This window comes from Fragaria vesca, linkage group LG6, assembly GCF_000184155.1.
Source record: "Fragaria vesca subsp. vesca linkage group LG6, FraVesHawaii_1.0, whole genome shotgun sequence".
Lineage (NCBI taxonomy): Eukaryota > Viridiplantae > Streptophyta > Magnoliopsida > Rosales > Rosaceae > Fragaria > Fragaria vesca.
Genome location: NC_020496.1, coordinates 21,082,271 through 21,102,968, shown reverse-complemented (window position 1 = coordinate 21,102,968; position 20,698 = coordinate 21,082,271). Strand labels below are relative to the sequence as shown.

Here is a 20,698-nt window from a genome sequence, read left to right as displayed (position 1 = left end):
CGATCACCAAATCATATGAAATTTTGTAGAGGTGATCTACTCATATAGACCTAAGATATGAACGGTGGAGATGTAAAAATTCAATTGGGAAATGGTGTAATGCCCTATCCTTAGAAAGTGGCCAAAAATAGGGATCCCTCAATGGAAGGGGGCTGTATATATATATATCAGGGCCCTTCCAATGTTATATATATATAACAAAGCAATATGTACCACTTTGCTCTATGAAAAGTTGGAAGGCTTTATAAAAGATGTTAGCTTTGCTTGATTCTATTCTATTTTCTGTTCCAGAATGATTCATTGATTCGGCTTGAAAATATACACATACATGCATGAATGGATGCTAACAGTTGATGGTACAACAAGATTTAATTACTCTCAAAACTTGATAAATTCGGGGGAAGATCCAATTTCGTGTCTTACATTCAAGCAAAATGACTACAAGTTGATGGTACAACAAGGATTAACATTACAGACAAATACATTGTATGAGGTACTCATAACCTTTTTTTTGATATACTTCTGTCCTAGCAGAAGAAAGAACGAGATCAATGAATCCCAGAATTTCACTCCTTCTGGAAGTACAAAATATGTAATGGCCCCCTTGATACTTCCACAGAGCCGTTTTCAGGGAACCAAGAATTGATGATACTTTGTGATGGAGTAATAGGAGTTTCTACAGGCCACTTATCAACTAGCTTAAAACCAAATCGAGAAGCTGCTGAAAGTATTGAAGGCTCATCTACCCGACGAAAAATATGACAGAGGATTAGGGCTGCTTGATCATTAGATGAAATCAACTCCTTTGCAGTTTGAAAGAAGGGCAAAATAGCATCAGGTATGTAAGTGACATCTGTACCTAATATGATATCAAATCCTCCACTGTTAACTTGCTTGATGGCTTCTATATGGTCTTTATTTCCCCATTCTAATATTCTTGTAGTAAATTTGTCTGAAATTGGCGGTCTAAGATTTGACATGACATTTTCCACCAGAAGGTCGAGTGCTTTGGTGTCTCCATCAGTGGCCAATACAAGTTCCGCAGATCTAGCAGCAATCATAGAACAAATGCCTGCACAGCCAGATCCCAACTCCAACACCCGTTTTCCAGCAACAATAGTTGGATTTCTTGCTATAACAGGAGCCATAAACCGAGCTGATTCCCATAACATTAAACCAGTTGATTTGCAGGTGTGTTGGTTCTCTTTCGATAGCACTTTGATTTTGAAAGTCCAACCTCCCAGCTTGAGTTCAATCACCTATGAGGGGCAAGAACGTAAAATATAAGAAATCCTCAAACACACTACAGAATATTATTCAGAGAAAACAAGAAAACTCTACTTCATTATCACTATCAGTGGAAGTTGGAAGACCAAACATTTCTGCCACTACACTGTCGGACATGTCAACCTCCAAATCATTTACAGGTTTTGGCAAGATGTTATCGTTGACATCCAGCTCCATTTTCCCTTCAATCCCTTGACCACTAGGATGGTCTATCCTGATTGCAGTTTCTGAGTTGGTATTAGAGTTAGTATTATCTGAAAGGCAGAATACAGCTTGAACCCACCGTCTGTAATCAACAACAAGAATTAGAACTCTAGAAAGGAGATTAATTAATAGTCCAAGGGGACAACCAACATCTACATACAGAACACAATCTACTGAAGTAAGACTGTTTACCTATTCATCACCAACTCCCGCGACCGGTTCTCAACTTGTTTGCAGCACAAATCAAGTTCCTCAACATCAAAACCATTTTCTTTGAATAAGCTTGTCAAGAACTCATTAGAGAAGTAGAAAGCCCTCTGAAAATGTCAAGGGATCATAATCAATCTTGTGAATCGAGGAAAAGTAGCTTTTTGCATGAATATGTGCTCAAAACTTACAGTGCCATCGCCTCTGGCATAAAAGTTTTCACTAATCTTTTGGTCCTTGCAGTTTAATCTTTCCTGTCAATTGGATAGCAAGGCATCATAGAATCAGAATCTTGACAGCAGTATGCTGGAACTGTGGAATAAGATCAACATCAACCAAAAGCTTACTGAACAAATTAGGAAAGAAGCATTGGAGATCAACCTGAGCGAGGTCACCAGTAGCATAATCGCGAAATAGCACACGACCACTTGGCTGAGGAAGAGAAAGAATAGGCAGAAATTTCATCATACATGAAAACACATAAACATGTTCGATCAAAAGAACAACTTGAATAAAAACTGTACTTGAAAACATAAGAAAAATCTAACCCAATATACGACTATAGAACTTCTTATGTAAGCATATAAGCAATGGAAGTACCATTACCACTGACCTTGAGAATTTTTCTTATATTCTGCACTACGAGAGACATCTTCTCAGGAGATACTGCAGATAACACAAAAATCTGCTTAACAGGTCAGCAACTTTACTAAATAATGGTGATTAAATCAAATTGAACCACAAGAGCTGCTTGATTAGTAACTAATTAGATCATTCATCATTCAAACACATTGAAAAAATTGATGTCCTATATTCATTTACCATGGTTACAATATCTACTGAAGATGGAGATATCTGCTGGCTCAGATCGTCAATAGTCAAATCACAGACGAATGCGTTAACTCGGGATTCTGTAAAGTCTTTATGTTTCTGCAATAATGACAGAATACATCGTTGTTATTGCTATTCAAAACCTACACAAACTGAATTACTATTGAATTGTGCACTTGTACTTTATTGGCCAAACACAAGAGCATCAAACATATGTAATCAAATATCCTTTCACATGGATGGGATCACCAGCAAGATGTACAGGGAATCATTACCTTAACCAAGTTCACAGCATTTGGTGAAAAATCACAAGCATGGACAAAAACATCTGTGTATGTCGCAACCAGTGGAAAGATAGTGTTTCCAGCTCCACAGCCAACCTGCATATCAAGACCAACAATCAATGATCAAATAAAGAACAGCCTAATAACATGAACATCACCCCCTTACATAAACCAAAATAAATACATTACCTCTAAAATAAATTTCTGCCCAGCTCCCTGATAGTTGAAAATAACCATTAGAAAACACAAAATTGTTGGACAAATACAAAAACAACAAAGCTGAAGCATGAATGTAACCAACTTAGTTCTTCACTCACAGAGAAGTATTGGCCCCATTCCTTATCCAAGTAGTGCCGATCTTTGAAAAACTGATCAAAGTAATATGTAGTTAAGATTCAATTATTGTGTTTGGGATATGAGCAAGTGAGCAATCTCTAAAGCAGAAAACCAATTGGAAGCAAAGCAATAGTGACAGTAAAAACACAGACCCTATCTTGATGTCGCTTATAAAAGACATCCCAGTACTTCTTAGCTTCTCTTTCATACTTCTCTGCAAAACATTATTGGGAAGCAGAAGAAAGTTAAACACAAAGCTGAAAAAGAAAGATAAAATCAAAGAGAATAAGAGACAAACCTCTCCAGAAGGGAGAGACTGTATCAGAGGTGGAGTAAATCTGCAATCTTGGGGCAGGTTGTTCTTGTTGTCCTGCTGAACCCTCTGTCATACTGGAAGCCATGGACTCTTAACTCTGCTGGAATACAGAATCAGACATCAATCTCAACTAGAAAATAATATCAAAACATTCTGAATTGGATAAAGTAGTGATATATAATCATGGTTGATCAATACAATTAATTGGATTTTTTTTTATAATCTGATTTCTTACCTCTTGAAATTGTGAAGGTGCAGCAGACTAGCACAGATATCTGACTTCTGAGAGAGCTTTAGGGTTTTAGTTCTATCTCTTTGAGATTTGGGGTTTTACTTAACCCCGCTAATCACAACCCTAATACGCACCGTTTTGGGATTTGGTTCCTAATGAAACGCGGTCGGTAATATTCCTTTTAACGGTTTTTCGTACCTTAATCCCTTTTTTGGTAAGTTTCAGTTTTTTCCAACCCTCGGTTTCCTTATTCGTGTTTCTTTCTCTGCAGGCAACAGAGGCCGGAATCACCGTGGAAACCAGTGCAAACTTCACCTTACTGAGGACGTTACACAGAATCAGTATATAAGTATTATTAACTGCTGTTTTTTCTACAATCAATCCTGTTCTCTATTCTGTAGCTCAAATTTGGATACAATCCTTTGAACAAATAATTACAAGCGAAAAAAATCAGATCCGGTTGACACTTGAAAAGGAAAAGTAAAATGCTCTCACCTACAAAATTAAACAGGGATGCTACAAAGTGTACTATTGCATAAAAAGATGCTTCACACATCGCTTCTTCTTTCCTCTATTTGAAAAATTGGGCTTTTCGATTCCCTTTCATCTATTTTATCGACGTTCTGTTCCCTTTCATCTATTTTCTCGACCTTCTGTTCCTTTTCGTCTGCATTGGTCTCATTAGTATGTTCAACAACTGGTGCGACACCATTTTCAACCACGGGCATGTCGCCGTTCTCAGTTATGCTATTTTCGCTTTTATCTTTGTTTTCATCACCAACAGGTTTGGGAAGCCCTCTGGATGTAGAGTTTGTCAACAGGCGACCAATCCCATCATATAAACCCTTTGCATCCATTACTAAAGCAGCTCCGCCGGGGTAGCAGCGCCCAAAGCAATTTGCACAATGAGGATAAGTAATCTACAAAAGGGTCCAGAGAATGCAAAGACTGTTAAATGTTTACACATGCCAATTTACATGCAGTCAAGTTAGTAAATATCATACCTCAATGAATGCCCGGCAAAGAGAGAGGAAAAGTCCAGACTCGTTATCTCTCAGTATTCTAGTTGTATTGTACCTCAGTAAAGAGTCAGCAACAGTCTGTAATCCCTTGATTAACTCTTGAGCAAGCACGTGCTTCAAACTTATTGGGGCACAGGGGCGGAGGTCATTCATCGCTGCAGAGACACCTAAAACCACAAGAAAAGATATGTACATAAATGCCCAAAAGAAGAAGGTTTACCTTGCTTTTACTTCCTTAGTTGCACAAAGCATGGAAATAATTTCTTTAGAATTTACACAAGCTATAACTGATTTGTTAATTTGTTGTTGAATATAGTTGATATAGGCAAACCAAAACCAACACTGGATACGAGATGAAGATTCCAGTGTAGAAAAGGCAATTCCTTGGTTTCACAAATCATCTAGCTTAAGAAAACTTATATAACACTTACCATTAACAAAAACAGCAAGAGGTGGATGCTCCATAAGAGAAGATGGCGGAGTTACATCATCCAGGCTTTCATCATTAACACGGTTTGATGGAAAACCAACTGCTGGTAGTGGGACCCAACGATGTGAATCCAAGACCAACTAGATGAAAGCAAAAGGCAAGTCAAAACTCATTACCGAAAACTTGGAAAAGTTAAAAAGGCAACATGTTACTTGATGCAAACACAAACTCGCAGAAATGCGACATCAAATTCATCGACAATCACCTGAAAATTTTCAACTGCTGTACCCATATTTTTTGCGAACAAGTTGAGAACTGCCCTGAAAAGCCACCAATTTCAATATTCAGAATATGTATATTACTCAGTTTAGATGAATAGTCATCAAGAAAAAGGGGTAGAAGATCATTACTCTTCAAAAAGTGATGGTAGCAGCCCCCGAAAATCTAGCCCAACCCAACCAAGCCCCATAGCACAATACTGTTGCAGGAAAAAAAAAGTGAAAAGGTAAGAATAAACTAGCAAATATTCTAGTATTCCTCTTAATTTGAATGATGCAAGCAAAAGTAGCATTATCTAATTTCAAGCAATTTATATTCCTGCGTGAAGAAAAAGGGACATCTTTTGCAGCATGAAAATAAGTTTTTCATGCAATTCCAATGCCTCATATAGGCTTCATGCTACACATATTAAAGCAGAAAAAATCTGAATTGTAAGCTTTGGTTCAATATATCTGTAATTTAAAGAAGTTGACCGGGTGATAATACTTTTGCAAATCATGGACCATTAAAAAAACAATTGTATATTAGTATGTATTTCCTTTAATTGCTTTATGTTCCCAAATGCAATAATATTATAGAAGACACTCACCATGGATTGCTCCAAAATATTCGATAGTGATACACCTTCAGTTATTTTTGGAAGCATAATTTTTAGAGTCTTAAGGAGTGAGGTAATTTGATGCATAGACCAACTGAACAGAAGACCGCCATCATGATTTTCTTCATTGCCTGATGTATCATCTGAAAATATCGCTCTGTATTGATTGACAACATCAAATAGATGCTGTCTCTGGTAGTTAATCATACCCTTCAGGTAGTCATAAGCGTTCCTCTGGTCCAAATCCTCAAGAAGTCCAGTAAGCCATGCCAGCCGACATCTCAAGAACTAAAACAAAGATAAGTTAGGTTATATACAAGCACCCATATGCTCATTTCAAGCATTCTGTCACATGTAACAACAATGTAAACAATACACAAAATTCTGATGCTTTACCTGCAAACGCATTTCATACTCGCTAAATACCCCTATCCTTCGTAGATATCCAATAATGCGGAGACACTCAGGTAACTGCAATACACAAACATTATCAGTAAATTCTCCGATCCATGTAATAGACGAACACATTATAGTTGGTAATGCATTATAATTTCACACTACCTGAATATTTGAGCGTAGTTTTTGAAGAAGCTGCGAAAGAAGAGACTGAGTGGTCTGCCTGACTTCTGCAGCCAGAGCTTGTATAACGGGCAACCTTAAAGAAAGAAGGAGGAAACAAAAAGCCAAAAGACCAAAGAAAGCTCAATACATGGCCCTTCCAAAGGTTGACAGTGTAAATCACTATAAGTTGATAGAAGAATAAGGGGGCAAGACTCACTTGGGGTGCATGGTTGAAAGCTTGCAAACAAACGTTTCCAAGTCCAGAGCTTCATCATAATTTCCATTCCTCACACATCTGCATAAATAAGGGAATGGATGAGGCAAAAAAGACATGATCCAATGCAATACATTGCATTTAAAACACAACACTTGAAGTTGATAACCGCACTACTATCAGAAATGAAACACTTCAGTTCAGCTCCAATCAGTTCAGTACTAATGATTTTCAATTTCGAAGTCAGGGAAACCAAAATCCAACTCGCTAGAACATAAGCAAAAGAGATTATAAGCCATAACAAGAACTCGATTCCAAGTTCACTAACTGAGCTAAGTAAATCCAAATCATGCACATGGTTAATGCCTAGCATGGATTTCTACTCTCTCGAGCTGCGAAATAAACAAACTTGTAAAGATCAATTGAAGCACATACGTGTCCATAAGCTGAGGAATTTCAAGTAAGTCGAGCAATGTACTGTGATTGGCTAACAATGTCTGGTTCATCTTCCTCTTCTCCAAAATCTCTTCCCCCGATTCAACAAACTCAGTGCATCCACTCGTCAGCTTCGGGATCTCCCCTATCTACCAAACCAAAATCCATCACAAAACTCTCAATCCAAAACCTAATCAAACCAGAGAGCTAGTCAGAATCACTACCAGAGACTCAAGATGCTTGTCGATGGAGGACACTTCGTCTCGGATCACCAGCAACGCGTCCGAAGCGGCGATGAAGGCTCGGTAGTTCCCCACCGCCACCTCTTGCATTTGCCTCTGTATCCGCTCCGCATCGACCCGAAGAAGCTCCGGTTCCTGCAAAACCCGACCCGGAGACGAAGATAACTTCAAGTCCAATCAAGCAAAAGCGAGCAATGAGAGATAGAGAGAGAGAGAGAGAGAGAAGAGAGAACCTTGTGGAGGCGATCGAGAGTGAAGGAGAGGAGCTCGGAGACGTAAGGCTGCTGGGCGCCGGAGGCGAGAGGGAGGAGGCTGGCGACGGCGGACGAGTCCTCCGCCGCGGCATTTTCGGACTCCATCATCTGGAGCTCCGAATTCGGATGGAGGCTCGGATCGGACCCCTCCGGTTTTGGCGGTGGTGGTGATGCAATCGGAGGGAAAATGCAGATCTACCTAGAGCTTTTTTCTTTTGGTTTTCAGTTGAATGGTGGTGCTCTCTGTCGTTGAGTTGCCGCGATTCGGATCTGGAGATTTTGCCGAGTTTATTGGGCCGAATATGATATTTAAATGGTGGACCCCCAGCCCGCTAGGCCCAACCCACCTCGTCACCGCCTAGGCCCACCTCGTCTCCCCCTAGCCCACAGGAATTATTGTTGTTATTATTTTTTTTCCTTTTTTACCCCACATATTTTTCCCGTTCCCAGAAATCAACAAAACCATAACCTCTGCCAGATTAACTTGGGATTCGGGGACTCCGACAACGACGGCGGCCATTTCCGGTGAGATAGAGGAAATTACGATGAATGGTACTTGATGTATAATTTCAGTACAAAATTTCCATTCGAAAAAATTCATTCAACTTCTTTACGTTAGTTACATTTGTTCCCGGTGATTTATAACTTTACATTAAATTTATTATAGTGATCGCTAATAGAATTAGTGATCATGATGGAAATGAAAAGAACAATTCAAAAGAGAATAAGAAACAACACACCAGATTGGTGTTCTTACAAAATAGTATTTATAAACAGAATGAACAATTACAACTCCTTGAGAAATGTAATGCCAGTGCTTATCTTTTAGCATAGAACACGTAGCTAGCAGCTAGCTAGCTCACTACTGAACTAACACCTTAAACAACTTCCATCAAAAAGAAAACACAAGCTGAACCAAGATGATCACCAAAAACAAGGCATGGGGAGAAACAGAAGAGGCCTCGGATGCGTAGAAGTAGTAGTATGGGAGGGAATTGTTATGCAGTAGTCCTGCTGTTGTTGGCAGCGCAGGACCAGAAGGAGGCATGTTGTAGAAGTATTCAAATCGAGGCGGGGGAGGGCCCTTGCTTGAGGAATATGATGGAGATGACTGTGATTCTTTTGGTGGTGATGGTGGCGGTGAGTAGTAGTATGTTTGAGGCGGTGGCGGCGAGTGGTGGACTGGTGGTGGGGATGATGGAGGTGGTGGTGGATGTAACTTTATTTCAGCAGGAGGTGGGGAACATATGACTGGACAGGTAGAACACTCACTGATACACAGCAAACCAGTCTCTGGATCCTCCATTTGATCACCATTTGTAAATCCAGCAAGCATTGCCAGCCCTATAATCCCTGCCTTCAGAACCCATTTTCCTATCATAATTCCCTTGGAATTACCCATCTGACTTGTTAGGCATAACCTTGAAAACTGAAAACCAAGATATATGGTCTAGATGGGTTTTATAAGTGTATGGCTTTTTTGGAAAGTTTATTCAGATGCTTCTCTTGTGATGAGCGATGTGTTGGTGTAAAGGAGTTGTATAGATATTTTTACAGAAAGGTTAAACTAATTGACCAATTTAATATGTAAAAAGCCACTGTTTCTCCTTTCTTCAAATGGAAGATGTGAGAAGGAATAACAATCAAAGCTTGTTTCACAATCTAATCTTTCTGCGATGCCTTTCTGCAAACATAATCAACCTTTGTGTCGTTTGTGTAGATCAATATTCCTACCTTACAGTTGCACTTTATGCTGCTTCTATATACTTTCCTTCGCAAGGTGGACTTCCTATTTGAATTAGGATATCCCACAAAGTAAATATTTTCAATCGAGTTTAGTGTAACAACTATGATCAGTATGACCAGATTTAGGCCTTGTTGTTCAGTTAAGTATTAGATTCTTGCATGCAGCTTTCTTTTTGTGTCCGGCATCTCCTTGAGCTTCAACTGCAGAGGGGAAGCAAGCTCATTTTTTAATAAAAAAAGACTGGAGTTTAGGGAAAAAATCTTTCAACCACTAAAGAGCAGTGTAAATCAGTTACTGAAATAAGCCTGAAATTTACATTTTCTTTGTGGCAGTATACGGTTTCTCTGTGATGTCACTTTCCTACTAGAACTGTTTTCTTTTTTCCTACTACAAATAGTTCTTCGATCATTTTCTTTAACTGTAAGCCTCTTTGTGGCCTTTAGTTCTGTCTGCCATTGGGTGATTTTGAACTTCACTGCTCTTAATTTCAGTCACGACTACCTCTTAATTCCTTCCTCTCCAGTTATCGTATTCATTGGTTCCTGCTTATTCAAGAATGAAGTTGAGGAGATAGAAACTATTTCTAAAGGGAATAAAGACCATTTGTACACAAGCGGAGATAAATTAAAATGGTAATTCAAACATGCTTTAGTTACTAACCTCACTACTTGTAATGTATGGCATTGAATCGGAAGCATGATCACTATGAGCACTGCTGCTATACATATGACCGGTAAGTCCATCAATCTTATTCTTTCCAAAATCTCTTAATCTGTTAAGTTCAGGCACTATAACTTTACCAAGATCTGGCCTGTCCTTCTTTCTTAGCTCTGTGCACTTCAAAGCCAATTTAGCGAATGCAAGAGCCTCTTCAACCGGCCAGTCTAGCACCGTGGGATCAAGTATATCTGCAAAAGTTCCTCTCTCAATGGACATCCTGACATGGTGTGAAAGAGCCATAGCAGGCCTGGCTGTGATAATCTGGAGTAGTACTATGCCCAAAGAGTATACATCTGACTTTGTTGTTAACATGCCTGTTTGCTGGTATTCGGGATCTATGTAACAAAATGTGCCAGCAGCTGAAGTCATGTGATATTGTGTGACCTCATCAGCAATTGATGCTGGGACTAACCGTGCTAGGCCAACATCACTAATTTTGCTCACATAGTTACGGTCTAAGAGAATGTTGGCGGGCTTCAGGTCTCGGTGCACAAGGGGTTCTGGCTTCGCTTGGTGAAGAAACAGTAGTGCTGTTGAAATCTCTGCAGCTATTTTGAATCGTTTCCTCCATGAAATTGGTGGGGTGTTACCTCTTCTAAGTAGCCGATCTTCTAAGCTTCCATTGTCCATGTATTCATACACCAGGCATCCGTATTCAGGGCAGGCACCAAGTAGGAGGACCATGTTAGGATACCTAATGCAGCTCAGGACCTCAACCTGCAGGTGAGTACAGACAAGTACTCATCATAATTATCAGTCACAAAAAGAGGTTCAGATTTACTAGGAAAATCTGTTAAACAAACATGCTTGTTTGCTTTATCATAAGTAACAAGCATGTTGAATTGCTTGAGCTTATATCGGCACAACTATCTGTCATCATCTTAAATAATCTTCTTCATTAATAAGGTGATCAGTATTTATGGAAATTGAGCAAAGTTGTATCCAATACCATACCTCCTGCTGGAATTGCTTCCTCCCTTGAGCAGCATCAGGCCTTAAGACCTTGATGGCAACTGGCGTGTGGTCAAGTTTGCCTTTGTACACAGGTCCATATCCTCCTTCACCAATTTTCATTGAATCTGCAAACTTTTCTGTGGCTTGTTCGATTTCTTCTATGGTATACTTTCTGTATCGGACATCATTATGTGCCAAAGCTGACAATGCACGATTCTTCTCTTCTGCCTCTTTCTTTGCCTTCATCTCTGCTTGTATTCTTCTCCGAGCTTCCTTCTCAGCCATCCTCTGTGCTGCCTCAGCTGCTTCAATGGCTTCTTTACACTTAGCCTTCTCCATTTCTATAATCGCAAGAGCATTCTCTTCAGCTAGCCTGGCTTCCTCAAACTTACGAGCCTCCTCCTGCTTCCACTGATCAAGCTCTTTAGCCTGTATTCGAAAGAGTTAGCTTTAGTATCTTCTTGAAAATCTAGTGCATCATCAAAAATGTATTGTTTTCTGCTACAACTTCCATTAATGTCAGCTTTACAAAGCATGGTAAGCAAGTGAACATGCATGGACTGCTTTCTATGATATCCCTAACTACAACTTTCAAAATTCAACTGAGACTTCAAGTGGAAACTGTAGACTTCAAGGATCATATTTTGATTCAGTGGATAGGAAAATGGAAGGAGAGACCGACGAGGACAGCAGCTCGACATTCTTTTTCATGATGAAAGATGTGATATATAGTGTGACATACGCACCTTATTTTTGGCTGAGATAGCTTCTTTGCACGCAGAGCTGTACATGTCCATTGTTTGTTTCAATTCCTGCTTCAATCTTTTCATTTCAGCTTCGATCTCCTTCTGTAATGAAGCAGATGACAGTTAGACAATGATCTTAGAAACTAAAACAAAAATTTGGTACACTGATACACATTTATATTATGCACTTACTGAGGATTGTCTGGATGAGTCCTTGGGAGGAGAAGTACAGAAATCCAAGCTTTGGCTAGAGATATCCATTGATCCAAATGGATGGACTGGGACTGCAAATTCATATTCGTCGGCAGTTGAATTGCGAGCGCTACTTACTGAAGACCTTGATCCTGATTCATGGCTTTGAATGTCTATATTATCTAGTGACAGATTCATTGGAGCACTCCTCGTCCTCTCGCGTGTTGCAACCAATTTCTCTGAACCACTCTTTAACGTTCTTTCCCTTGTTGGAGTCCTAGCTACATTTTCGCCACCATTTTGTTCTGTCGTTGGTGATTGAGGAGGGAGTGCCTGCACGGGTGGTTGCTTAGGTGGTGTAACACTATTAACCACAGGCCTCCTAGCCGTCCGCACTGAGAGCATCTTCCCTTTATGAACCACATATACAGAACAAAACTCCGGCGCAGATTTTGTCAAGCTACTGGGAACATCCAAACCTTTGAGCCTCCTGTCATGCATCAACACCAGATGGAATTAGGTACTGATATATCACTTCTCAAAGAAGGTACTAATTTTGATTGAGAGAGAGAAATGAAACCTTGTAAGAGCATTCCTTGTTGATGCACCAACTACAATATTGTTGATGTAGTTGGTGCTGATGTAATCCAAAAGGGCTTTAGCCACATCTTGTTCATCAAGGACGACCTCTTTTAGTTGAATCTGAAATTCAACAGCAAATTCTATCCTGTCAAGCTTATAATTCATATGTTGTTTTTAATTAATTCCAGCTTGAATGCAGGTTATCTAGAGGGTTTTAAATCCCAAAATTGTACATGCCGTAAAATGAATTGGCCGAAATGGTTTACGACAGAGAATGCATCGTCTAAAATGTTACATCGATCATTTCATAATTCTCTTAAACAAAAGATGACAATCACATACATATTGTTCATATTGGCAATGTAGTACCATATATACAAAATCAACAACATACACAGTGACACAATTTATAGTGTTATATCAATTCAACCAATGTTGCAAAGTAATACACTATCTTATTTCACGGAATACTCACTAGTCACTTGATTTTGAGGAATACTGTGTGATTTCGATTAAAAAAATTAGGTCGAGGCTTTCGGTACGTACCCCTTTACGAGCACAGTATCCGCGGAAAGGAAGGAACACATTGTAGTTTTCACTTTCACCTCCATCACCGTCGTTGTCTGCAGAAACAAGTCCCAGAAAGAAAGAAAGAAAAAACCAAATCAGGATGACACATCCAGCAATTTGCATACAGATTATGAAGAAACTATGATACCTACAATTACTTTTTTGCCTGACATGGATTAGAATGAGGTAAGGGTTGGAGATGACAAGATGATCAATGGCCCATCGCACGGCGGTGTTGCTGTTCTTGCTGTCCTTGTCGACGGCCACCGCCGTGGCGTTGATCGGTGGAGTACTCTCATCATACGTGGCGGCCATGTGAAGGGGAACGACGTCGTTGCGGGTTTCAGAAAGCGGGCCGGTAGCTGCGAGCTTCCGCTACTACAACCACCGCCCGCGAAAATCTGAAGCCGACGAGTGTGGAAAAGTTGGATGCGTACTCGAGGAGAGAAGCTAGGTTGTGCTGGTGTTGTTGGTTGTGGAAGAAGGGAGGGGAACGCCATTGTTGCTCTCTAAGTTGGAAAAAATGGACGTAACTGGCTTAATTATAGCATGGCTCCTCCTCCATTGGCTTCGTTTAGCTATTTTTGACCCGGCCATGCCATGACCAAATTAAACGAAACAATATATTTCTGCACATTGTACTTCGAACATATTTGATTGATAAGACAAATAAAGACGTTAAATTAGCCCGAAAGAAGGTATTAACCATGATCTCAAGGTCAGATCAATTCGTATTTTGTTTAGCACCATTTTGTCGAATGACATTCGTCTCATATTTGTATGTATGTTTCTCAAGTTGTATATAGAAAAAATTTCGATTAGCATTTGATTATTTTATTCATGTTTTTCAAAAAGTAAAAGACTAAAGGGTTGTGGGTTCATTAAATAAGTTGAAAGAGAGATAGTAGATACAATACACAATAACTCGATCATGGTAGGTTCGTCAGATTTAGGTTATTGTATATAAACTTAAAAACCCTAGATCGCTAAGTAAATATACAGAGGATAGCGATGTAGAATGAGTAAAATCAAATAACTTAGACATAACCGAAAATGGATCAAACCAAGCCATATTCTCTAACCCAATTTATTCATAAAACTCCTAAGACATCCCTACTAAAAAAAAGCTTCACTAAAGCAACTAGCATTTGACTAGACATCTCAACTTGAAACCTCATCTTCTTCTTCGTAATCCTTAATTATACGAATCATCACTTCCTGAGTCAAAGACCTTTTAGAGCGAGTCTTAATTATCTTATAGACGACCATGCATACACAAAGAGCCCACAACCCCACATCTAAACCCAGGCCCAAAACTTCCACTGTCTCCTGCATCGCACTATCCGGAAGACGGACTACCCCGACCACCATCACCATCTGAATTCCTTTGCTGATAAAGCCTCCGAACATGATACAGATCAACAACCAAGTCGGCTAACTGCAAATTAGAATTATCTCTCTTATGATCAGTCTTATTACATAGGTTAATTTTAAGAGAAAAAAATTGAGATTAGGATTGAGATTAGAGTTAAGATTTTTTATTTATTTATTTTGTAAATAACTTAAATATTATAACTTGATGAGTAGAAGTCACAACCTCTCACTTATTAAGGAAAGTCTGGATAGACCATGTCGCTAGACCAAATAGTACTGGGCTAGAGTTAAGATTAAAATTGACAATCCAAATCAAATAATAGTAATAATTATTAATAATCATTCCCTAATCATTCTAAAATAAAATAATAATAAAAAAAAACCAGTAATAATCAAAACAGTACAGAAATAACCACAGTAACTATAAAAACCACGGCTACCCGCGCGAGGGCTTAGATTCTAAAAGACCCGGAACGACGTCGTGCTCCCAGTCTAATCTAATTCCCAAACTCTTTCTTCCCCAATCGACTCCCCAATCTCACCGGACTTAAGTCTCCGGCAAACGCACCGTCGCGATGTCGTCGATTTACGTACTAGAACCACCGACGAGAGGCAAGGTGGTGCTTCAAACGACCCATGGGCCGCTCGACATCGAGCTCTGGCCCAAAGAGGCTCCCAAGGCCGCCCGGAACTTCGTCCAGCTCTGCCTCGAAGGCTACTACGACAACACCATCTTCCACCGCATCATCAAAGGCTTCCTCGTCCAGGGCGGCGACCCCACCGGCACCGGCGAAGGTAAATTTCCGCTTCCTTTTCGCAGTGATTCGGATTTACATCAGGTTTTAGGGTTTTGCATTTTGCTGAGCTGTGTAATCAGGCGGTGAAAGTATCTACGGCGGACCTTTCTCCGACGAGTTTCATTCCCGGCTGAGATTCAAGCATAGAGGATTAGTTGCTTGCGCAAATGCGAATAAGCCTAATACGAATGGGAGCCAGTTCTTCATGAACTTGGACCGCTCTGATTGGCTTGACAAGAAGCATACGATTTTCGGAAAGGTAAATGATGATGAATTTGTTAATTTCATCAGCTGCATTGAAGCAATGTAGCAATGTAGTGAGTGATGGATTTGTTTATGTGTTTCAGGTGACTGGGGATTCAATATACAATCTGGTGAGGTTGGGCGAGATTGAAACCAACAAGGATGACCGGCCTTTGGACCCACCGCCCAGGATATTATCAGTAGAGGTAGATAAGCATGTTTCTTAAGTAAGTCTTGAGTTTGCCTTTTTCTGTATCGTATGGAGATTTCAGGAGTTTTTGTTCTCATGATCCTTGGTCTAGGTACTGTGGAATCCGTTTGATGATATTGTCCCTAGAGTGTCTTCACGTTCTTTGGTCCAAGCAGCAGATGATACTGACAACAAGGAGACGAAGAAGAAAGCTGTGAAGTAAGATTATTTGCGTGCACATCATGACTCATGCATATATGTGTCTATTATTGTAACTTATGTCATGTGTGGCTTTGTTCGACAATGCAGAAAGCTGAACTTGCTGTCATTTGGAGAAGAAGCTGAAGAGGAGGAGAGAGAATTGGCAGCTGTAAAGACAAAAATAAAGAGCAGTCATGATGTATTGGATGATCCTCGTCTTCTAAAGGAAGAAGTTCCACTAACCGAAGTGGTAAGTACATGGTATCTCTTATGATGCTGTTGACATGGAACTGTTGAGAGTTTGCTAGTTTGTAGGTCCAGGGATAATGTCTAAAATTATGATGTAACAGTCAATTGTGAAGTTTTTGTGAACTTATTTCCATTCAAAAAAATCCTTGTGCTGTGTGTATTTGTTTTATGCTCATCAATCCTTTTAAATGTTTTCATGAAAGCTATTAATGTAAACATGTTCATCATTCTAATATTTGGTTTTGTAACATAACAGTATAAGCAATTGACCTTTTTTTTGATGCAGGATCCTAAGACAAGGCAGGTCCAGTTATCTGTTAGAGAGGCTCTACAATCAAAGAAGGAAGACCCCTCGAAAAACTCAGAATCAAAATTTTATAATTCTCTTAATTACAGCGATAATGATGACGATGATAATGAGGTCAACTTTGATGCACGAATGCGTAATCAAATACTAAGGAAACGGAAGGAATTGGGAGATCACCCACCAAAGCCAAAGTTGCCAAACGGTACCCATTTCTCCTCACCCAATGTATACCAGTCTGTAAAGTTTTGTCCATCTCATCCCTACATAGAATTTGTCTTGCATTTTCTGCCTCTCTTACAATTGATGCCTGTTTTGTATTGCCTTTATAATTTGTGTCGATTTTCCTAACCTATCATGTGCATATGCAGGGAGCTCTAGCCCAAAGCAGCGCGAAGTAGCTGCAACAAGGTAAAGACTTTTCTTTCACACTGGACTATTTGTTTCTCAAGCGTGTTCATCTTCTCAGAATTCATGGCATGATTTGTTTCCTCAGTGTTATATTTGGGGGAAGAAAAGGGCATGTTCTTTCTCTGATTTTAGATAATATCCCAAAGACCGAAACATCTTGAAATATTTTCAAAATAATGTCTTCATTTTCTTCTTGTCAGCTCAAAGGCTGAAAACTTTGACGATGACCAACCAAAGGTAGAGAAGCTGTCATTGAAGAAAAAAGGGATAGGTTCTGAGGCCAAAGCTGAGCGCATAGCCAATGCTGATGCAGACTTACAGCTTTTAAGTGAAGCTGAAAGAGGGAGACAATTGCAGAAACAGAAGAAGCGTAGAAACCAGGGACGAGAAGAAGAAGTATGTTATGCCTTATTTGCTCTTATTTATATTGTTTCTGTGTTATACCTATTTACTTTCTTGTCCTCTGCTGGAATCCATCTCTTCAGTACATTAAATATGATAATATTTACATCTTAGTAATGGATGTCATTGCGGGGCTACTGAGAATATACCCATGAACTGTTCAGCAAAGGACTGATCAAATTGGAATAACGCATGTAAGAAGTTTTTGAAGAGTGTGGGACTTCCAGGGCAATTAAGGCATAATCAAGATGTTATTAAATGTGAAAGTGCAGCTTATTATCGTCTTTCTTCCATTTGCTTGAAGAGCATATGAACTATAATGTTTCTGATGTTCATTGAGACCCTTGCATAGTTGCATCTGTAGATAGAAAAAAGCAAAGTGGAAAGAGCCGGTACAGGATGTGGTTAAAAGTCCCTGTTGTGTGAAATTTGGAACTCTATTCTTTGCATGCATGGACATCGTTTATTTCTGATTTGTATAATTTCCTATATTACCTTTACTATATCAGTGTGTTATGTAGTTAATTATGACTCGGTTTTTCTGGGTTTGTAGACAATAGCAAGACTCGAGAAGTTTAAGAAGACCCTGTATGTGAAGCCTACGGCCCCAGATAATGAATCTGGAGGCGACGATGGCGAAGATTTATCTGATTGGCAAAAATCTCGGTTAAAATTTGCTCTTGAGACTGGAAAGGTAAGCTTCTCCAGATCAAAGTTGATTATCTGACATTGCATTAGAATTAATTATGCTCCCTTACTTGAGTTACATAGCTCAAGAGTTCTTACAATTTACAAAGAGTACTGGGTTTCATTTTCAAAGGAAAAAAAAAAATACTGTTTCCTAGTTTCTACTCTTTTGTGGCTTACATTTTCCTGTAAATCATTCTGCAGATGACTCGCACTGAGGACGTAAATGATTATGTTGTGCATGACCCTCTTTTGGAGAAGGGAAAAGAGAAGTTCAACCGGATGCAAGCAAAGCAAAAACGAAGAGATCGAGAATGGGCTGGCAAATCTCTTACTTGACTTCTGTCCACCATACTTCACCGGTTTGTGAATATTTGAGACTGAATGGGATCATGAGAGTTGCACGTCATTGCCTTTGTATGTCAAATGCCTGCTGAAACTTGCACAATTAGCCACACTTCCAGTTCCATGAAACTAGTGGATATTGAGGCGCACATTATTCGACAACAATTTCATCAATCTCATATTTCTGGCTCATCTAATCTTTGCGATAGACTTATTTCTGCAGGTGTATTGATGAATAATGTGGGTAGTGCTCTTTCCACCCTTCTGTGACTAGTCTCTTCTGCTTAATATTAGGTTGTACAGTTCTAATTGTGTAGTTATACTTGAAGCAAAGTCCAGCTCTTCTTGTTTCTCGTCTATTTTGTTTGAAAGTAACTGCAGGGCAGGGTTTACCTTTCCAAAGCTTCTGGGCATAACTTGTAGACTTGGTTGGTCCAGGTGGGTTTTTAATGGAGCTCCACCGACCACACTAGCCTAAATTCTCATTGCGGCTTCGGCAGCGTGGAAAAATCCAATGGGCAAGTTCCATGCCTGTTTCTGTTGACCATATGTCCTATACTGCCTCGACCAAACTTTTGCCTTTTTCTCGAAACTTGCCTTTCCGTTTTGCTTCCCTTGTTCCAAATAGCTGTTGATTCCTCGCATATTTGAATTGTTTATCGAATTGCCTTGGAAATTGCTGATCCAACCTTTCTAAACATGTTGACTGCAAGTGCACAACCTTGGAACACATCATGTCCTCGTCTAGTTGATGAGTTCATATTAACCTTTGTTTGTATTAACATACACCACCACGGTGTAATTCTAGCCGCTCATAATCATTCATATTTAGAGAACACTATACATATATATGAGGACTATCTAATCTTAGTCATTCACACGGCATGTGAAGATGTGTTCCGTGAACTCAAGACTTTTCCCTCACTCTTCAAAAATTGACAAATTTCGCTTTTGAACTGTCAATGTGTATGCGAGACAATATCTCTGATATTACACAACAACTAACTAGGAATACACAATATCTAGACGCTACTAGACGCTGTTAGGACATTTTCAACAATTGGTCTAAATCTTAACCTTATATTCAAATTTTAGGCCACCCAAACCTATAATATTCATATAGGTTTTGCATCTCTAACCCATGGAGGCAAAACCTAAACATATTAATCATTTTATATCATCATTTTTTTTGAAAGTGTTTTATATCATCATTTAATTATATATAAAGTGAAACCTAATTATTTAATAATAAAATTTGACAGTGGGTCACATCCAAAATAATAAACTATTTCGTTGAGTCAAAATAGGATACATTGTAATAGGTAAATTTTATTTTAACTCAATTTAGGTAGTAGGTTAGAGGTGAGATTTTACAAATCCTAAACCTATTATAGATTTTAGACTAAAAAGTTGGAGATGCTTTTAGTGTTAGAGAACAGTATTCTTATCCCGGACACTACAAAACGAGCTCAATCCTGGTGTTGTGTTCGTTGCCTCCACCATGTTCTTCTTCTTTGTACGTGGGTTTTGGTCCAGTCATTCTCACGCAAGAGGTCAAAAGTAGTAGTGTATATTGTTGAATTTGCTACCACATTGTATGTGGGGGCTGTAGCCAACTGTGACGCCTATGATCCTCTACAATGTTCCCCATAAACAAAACCCTATTAAAATGATGATTCTACAGAGCCAATCAGAACGACACAAAGGGGAGAGGGGCCTACAATATCATGCTGGGCCACTCGAGGCCCAACATTTTCGCACCGAAATTGACAAAAGGGGTTCGGATGCGTATCCTTTGTAGAGAAAGCTAACATTCCAAACTTGCACAGCAATCCAAATATCCCTTTGATGAATTCTGATAATGATAATGAATGAGGAGATTAGAATAATAATAATAGAAGCCAGTCACCGTCTTACACCTACGTACCTACCACCGCCTCTCATAAAACGCGTTCACACATGGAACCCTCTTATCGTCCGTCTTGTTTATTTCATGCGTTCTTGCGTTCACACCTGCGAGAGACAGAGAGGACACCAAGTCAACCCTTGTGTGGCACGTTATTCACCCCTCTTCCCATGTTAAGCACATTTAACTAGTGATTCTACATTTCTACTCATCATTACCGTATTTCTACACATTACGTATTTAAAATATTAATAAATAAAAAAATCTGTTTAATATCGTATCCGATGACGTATTATTAATGTTTATGTTCAAGCCAACCATCTATTCTAGTCGCGATTTCTTAAAC

At 39.3% G+C, this 20,698-nt stretch overlaps 4 protein-coding genes across 4 annotated transcripts; 1 reads left to right on the top strand and 3 right to left on the bottom strand.

The window, feature by feature from the left end:
- Positions 1-355: 355 nt before the first annotated feature.
- On the bottom strand, positions 356-3,553 carry LOC101309650. The gene is made up of 12 exons (XM_004303448.1): positions 3,448-3,553; positions 3,302-3,363; positions 3,131-3,181; positions 3,003-3,029; positions 2,805-2,909; positions 2,521-2,628; positions 2,312-2,383; positions 2,080-2,130; positions 1,890-1,952; positions 1,684-1,808; positions 1,342-1,573; positions 356-1,259 (listed from the first exon to the last, which is right to left on the bottom strand). Exons 1-12 carry the CDS (start codon positions 3,548-3,550, stop codon positions 567-569), a joined length of 1,692 nt encoding a protein of 563 aa, XP_004303496.1. The 5' UTR covers positions 3,551-3,553; the 3' UTR covers positions 356-566.
- A 473-nt stretch (positions 3,554-4,026) lies between these two features.
- LOC101309363 (conserved oligomeric Golgi complex subunit 8-like) lies at positions 4,027-7,983 on the bottom strand. Its single transcript, XM_004303447.1, has 12 exons — positions 7,712-7,983; positions 7,461-7,613; positions 7,237-7,385; positions 6,805-6,882; positions 6,588-6,681; positions 6,423-6,497; positions 6,018-6,314; positions 5,560-5,627; positions 5,415-5,469; positions 5,151-5,289; positions 4,702-4,886; positions 4,027-4,617 (listed from the first exon to the last, which is right to left on the bottom strand). The coding sequence occupies exons 1-12, from the start codon at positions 7,838-7,840 to the stop codon at positions 4,246-4,248; spliced, it is 1,794 nt and encodes a 597-aa protein (XP_004303495.1). The 5' UTR covers positions 7,841-7,983; the 3' UTR covers positions 4,027-4,245.
- Positions 7,984-9,976: 1,993 nt separating this feature from the next.
- LOC101314399 (U-box domain-containing protein 51-like) lies at positions 9,977-13,558 on the bottom strand. Its single transcript, XM_004305576.1, has 8 exons — positions 13,396-13,558; positions 13,220-13,296; positions 12,672-12,793; positions 12,092-12,581; positions 11,900-12,001; positions 11,154-11,582; positions 10,140-10,916; positions 9,977-10,021 (listed from the first exon to the last, which is right to left on the bottom strand). Exons 1-8 carry the CDS (start codon positions 13,556-13,558, stop codon positions 9,977-9,979), a joined length of 2,205 nt encoding a protein of 734 aa, XP_004305624.1.
- Positions 13,559-15,095: 1,537 nt separating this feature from the next.
- LOC101309067 (peptidyl-prolyl cis-trans isomerase CWC27 homolog) lies at positions 15,096-18,776 on the top strand. The gene is made up of 10 exons (XM_004303446.1): positions 15,096-15,412; positions 15,495-15,673; positions 15,762-15,863; positions 15,960-16,066; positions 16,157-16,298; positions 16,584-16,806; positions 16,973-17,012; positions 17,213-17,408; positions 17,968-18,108; positions 18,306-18,776. The coding sequence occupies exons 1-10, from the start codon at positions 15,193-15,195 to the stop codon at positions 18,438-18,440; spliced, it is 1,485 nt and encodes a 494-aa protein (XP_004303494.1). The 5' UTR covers positions 15,096-15,192; the 3' UTR covers positions 18,441-18,776.
- Positions 18,777-20,698: the final 1,922 nt, after the last annotated feature.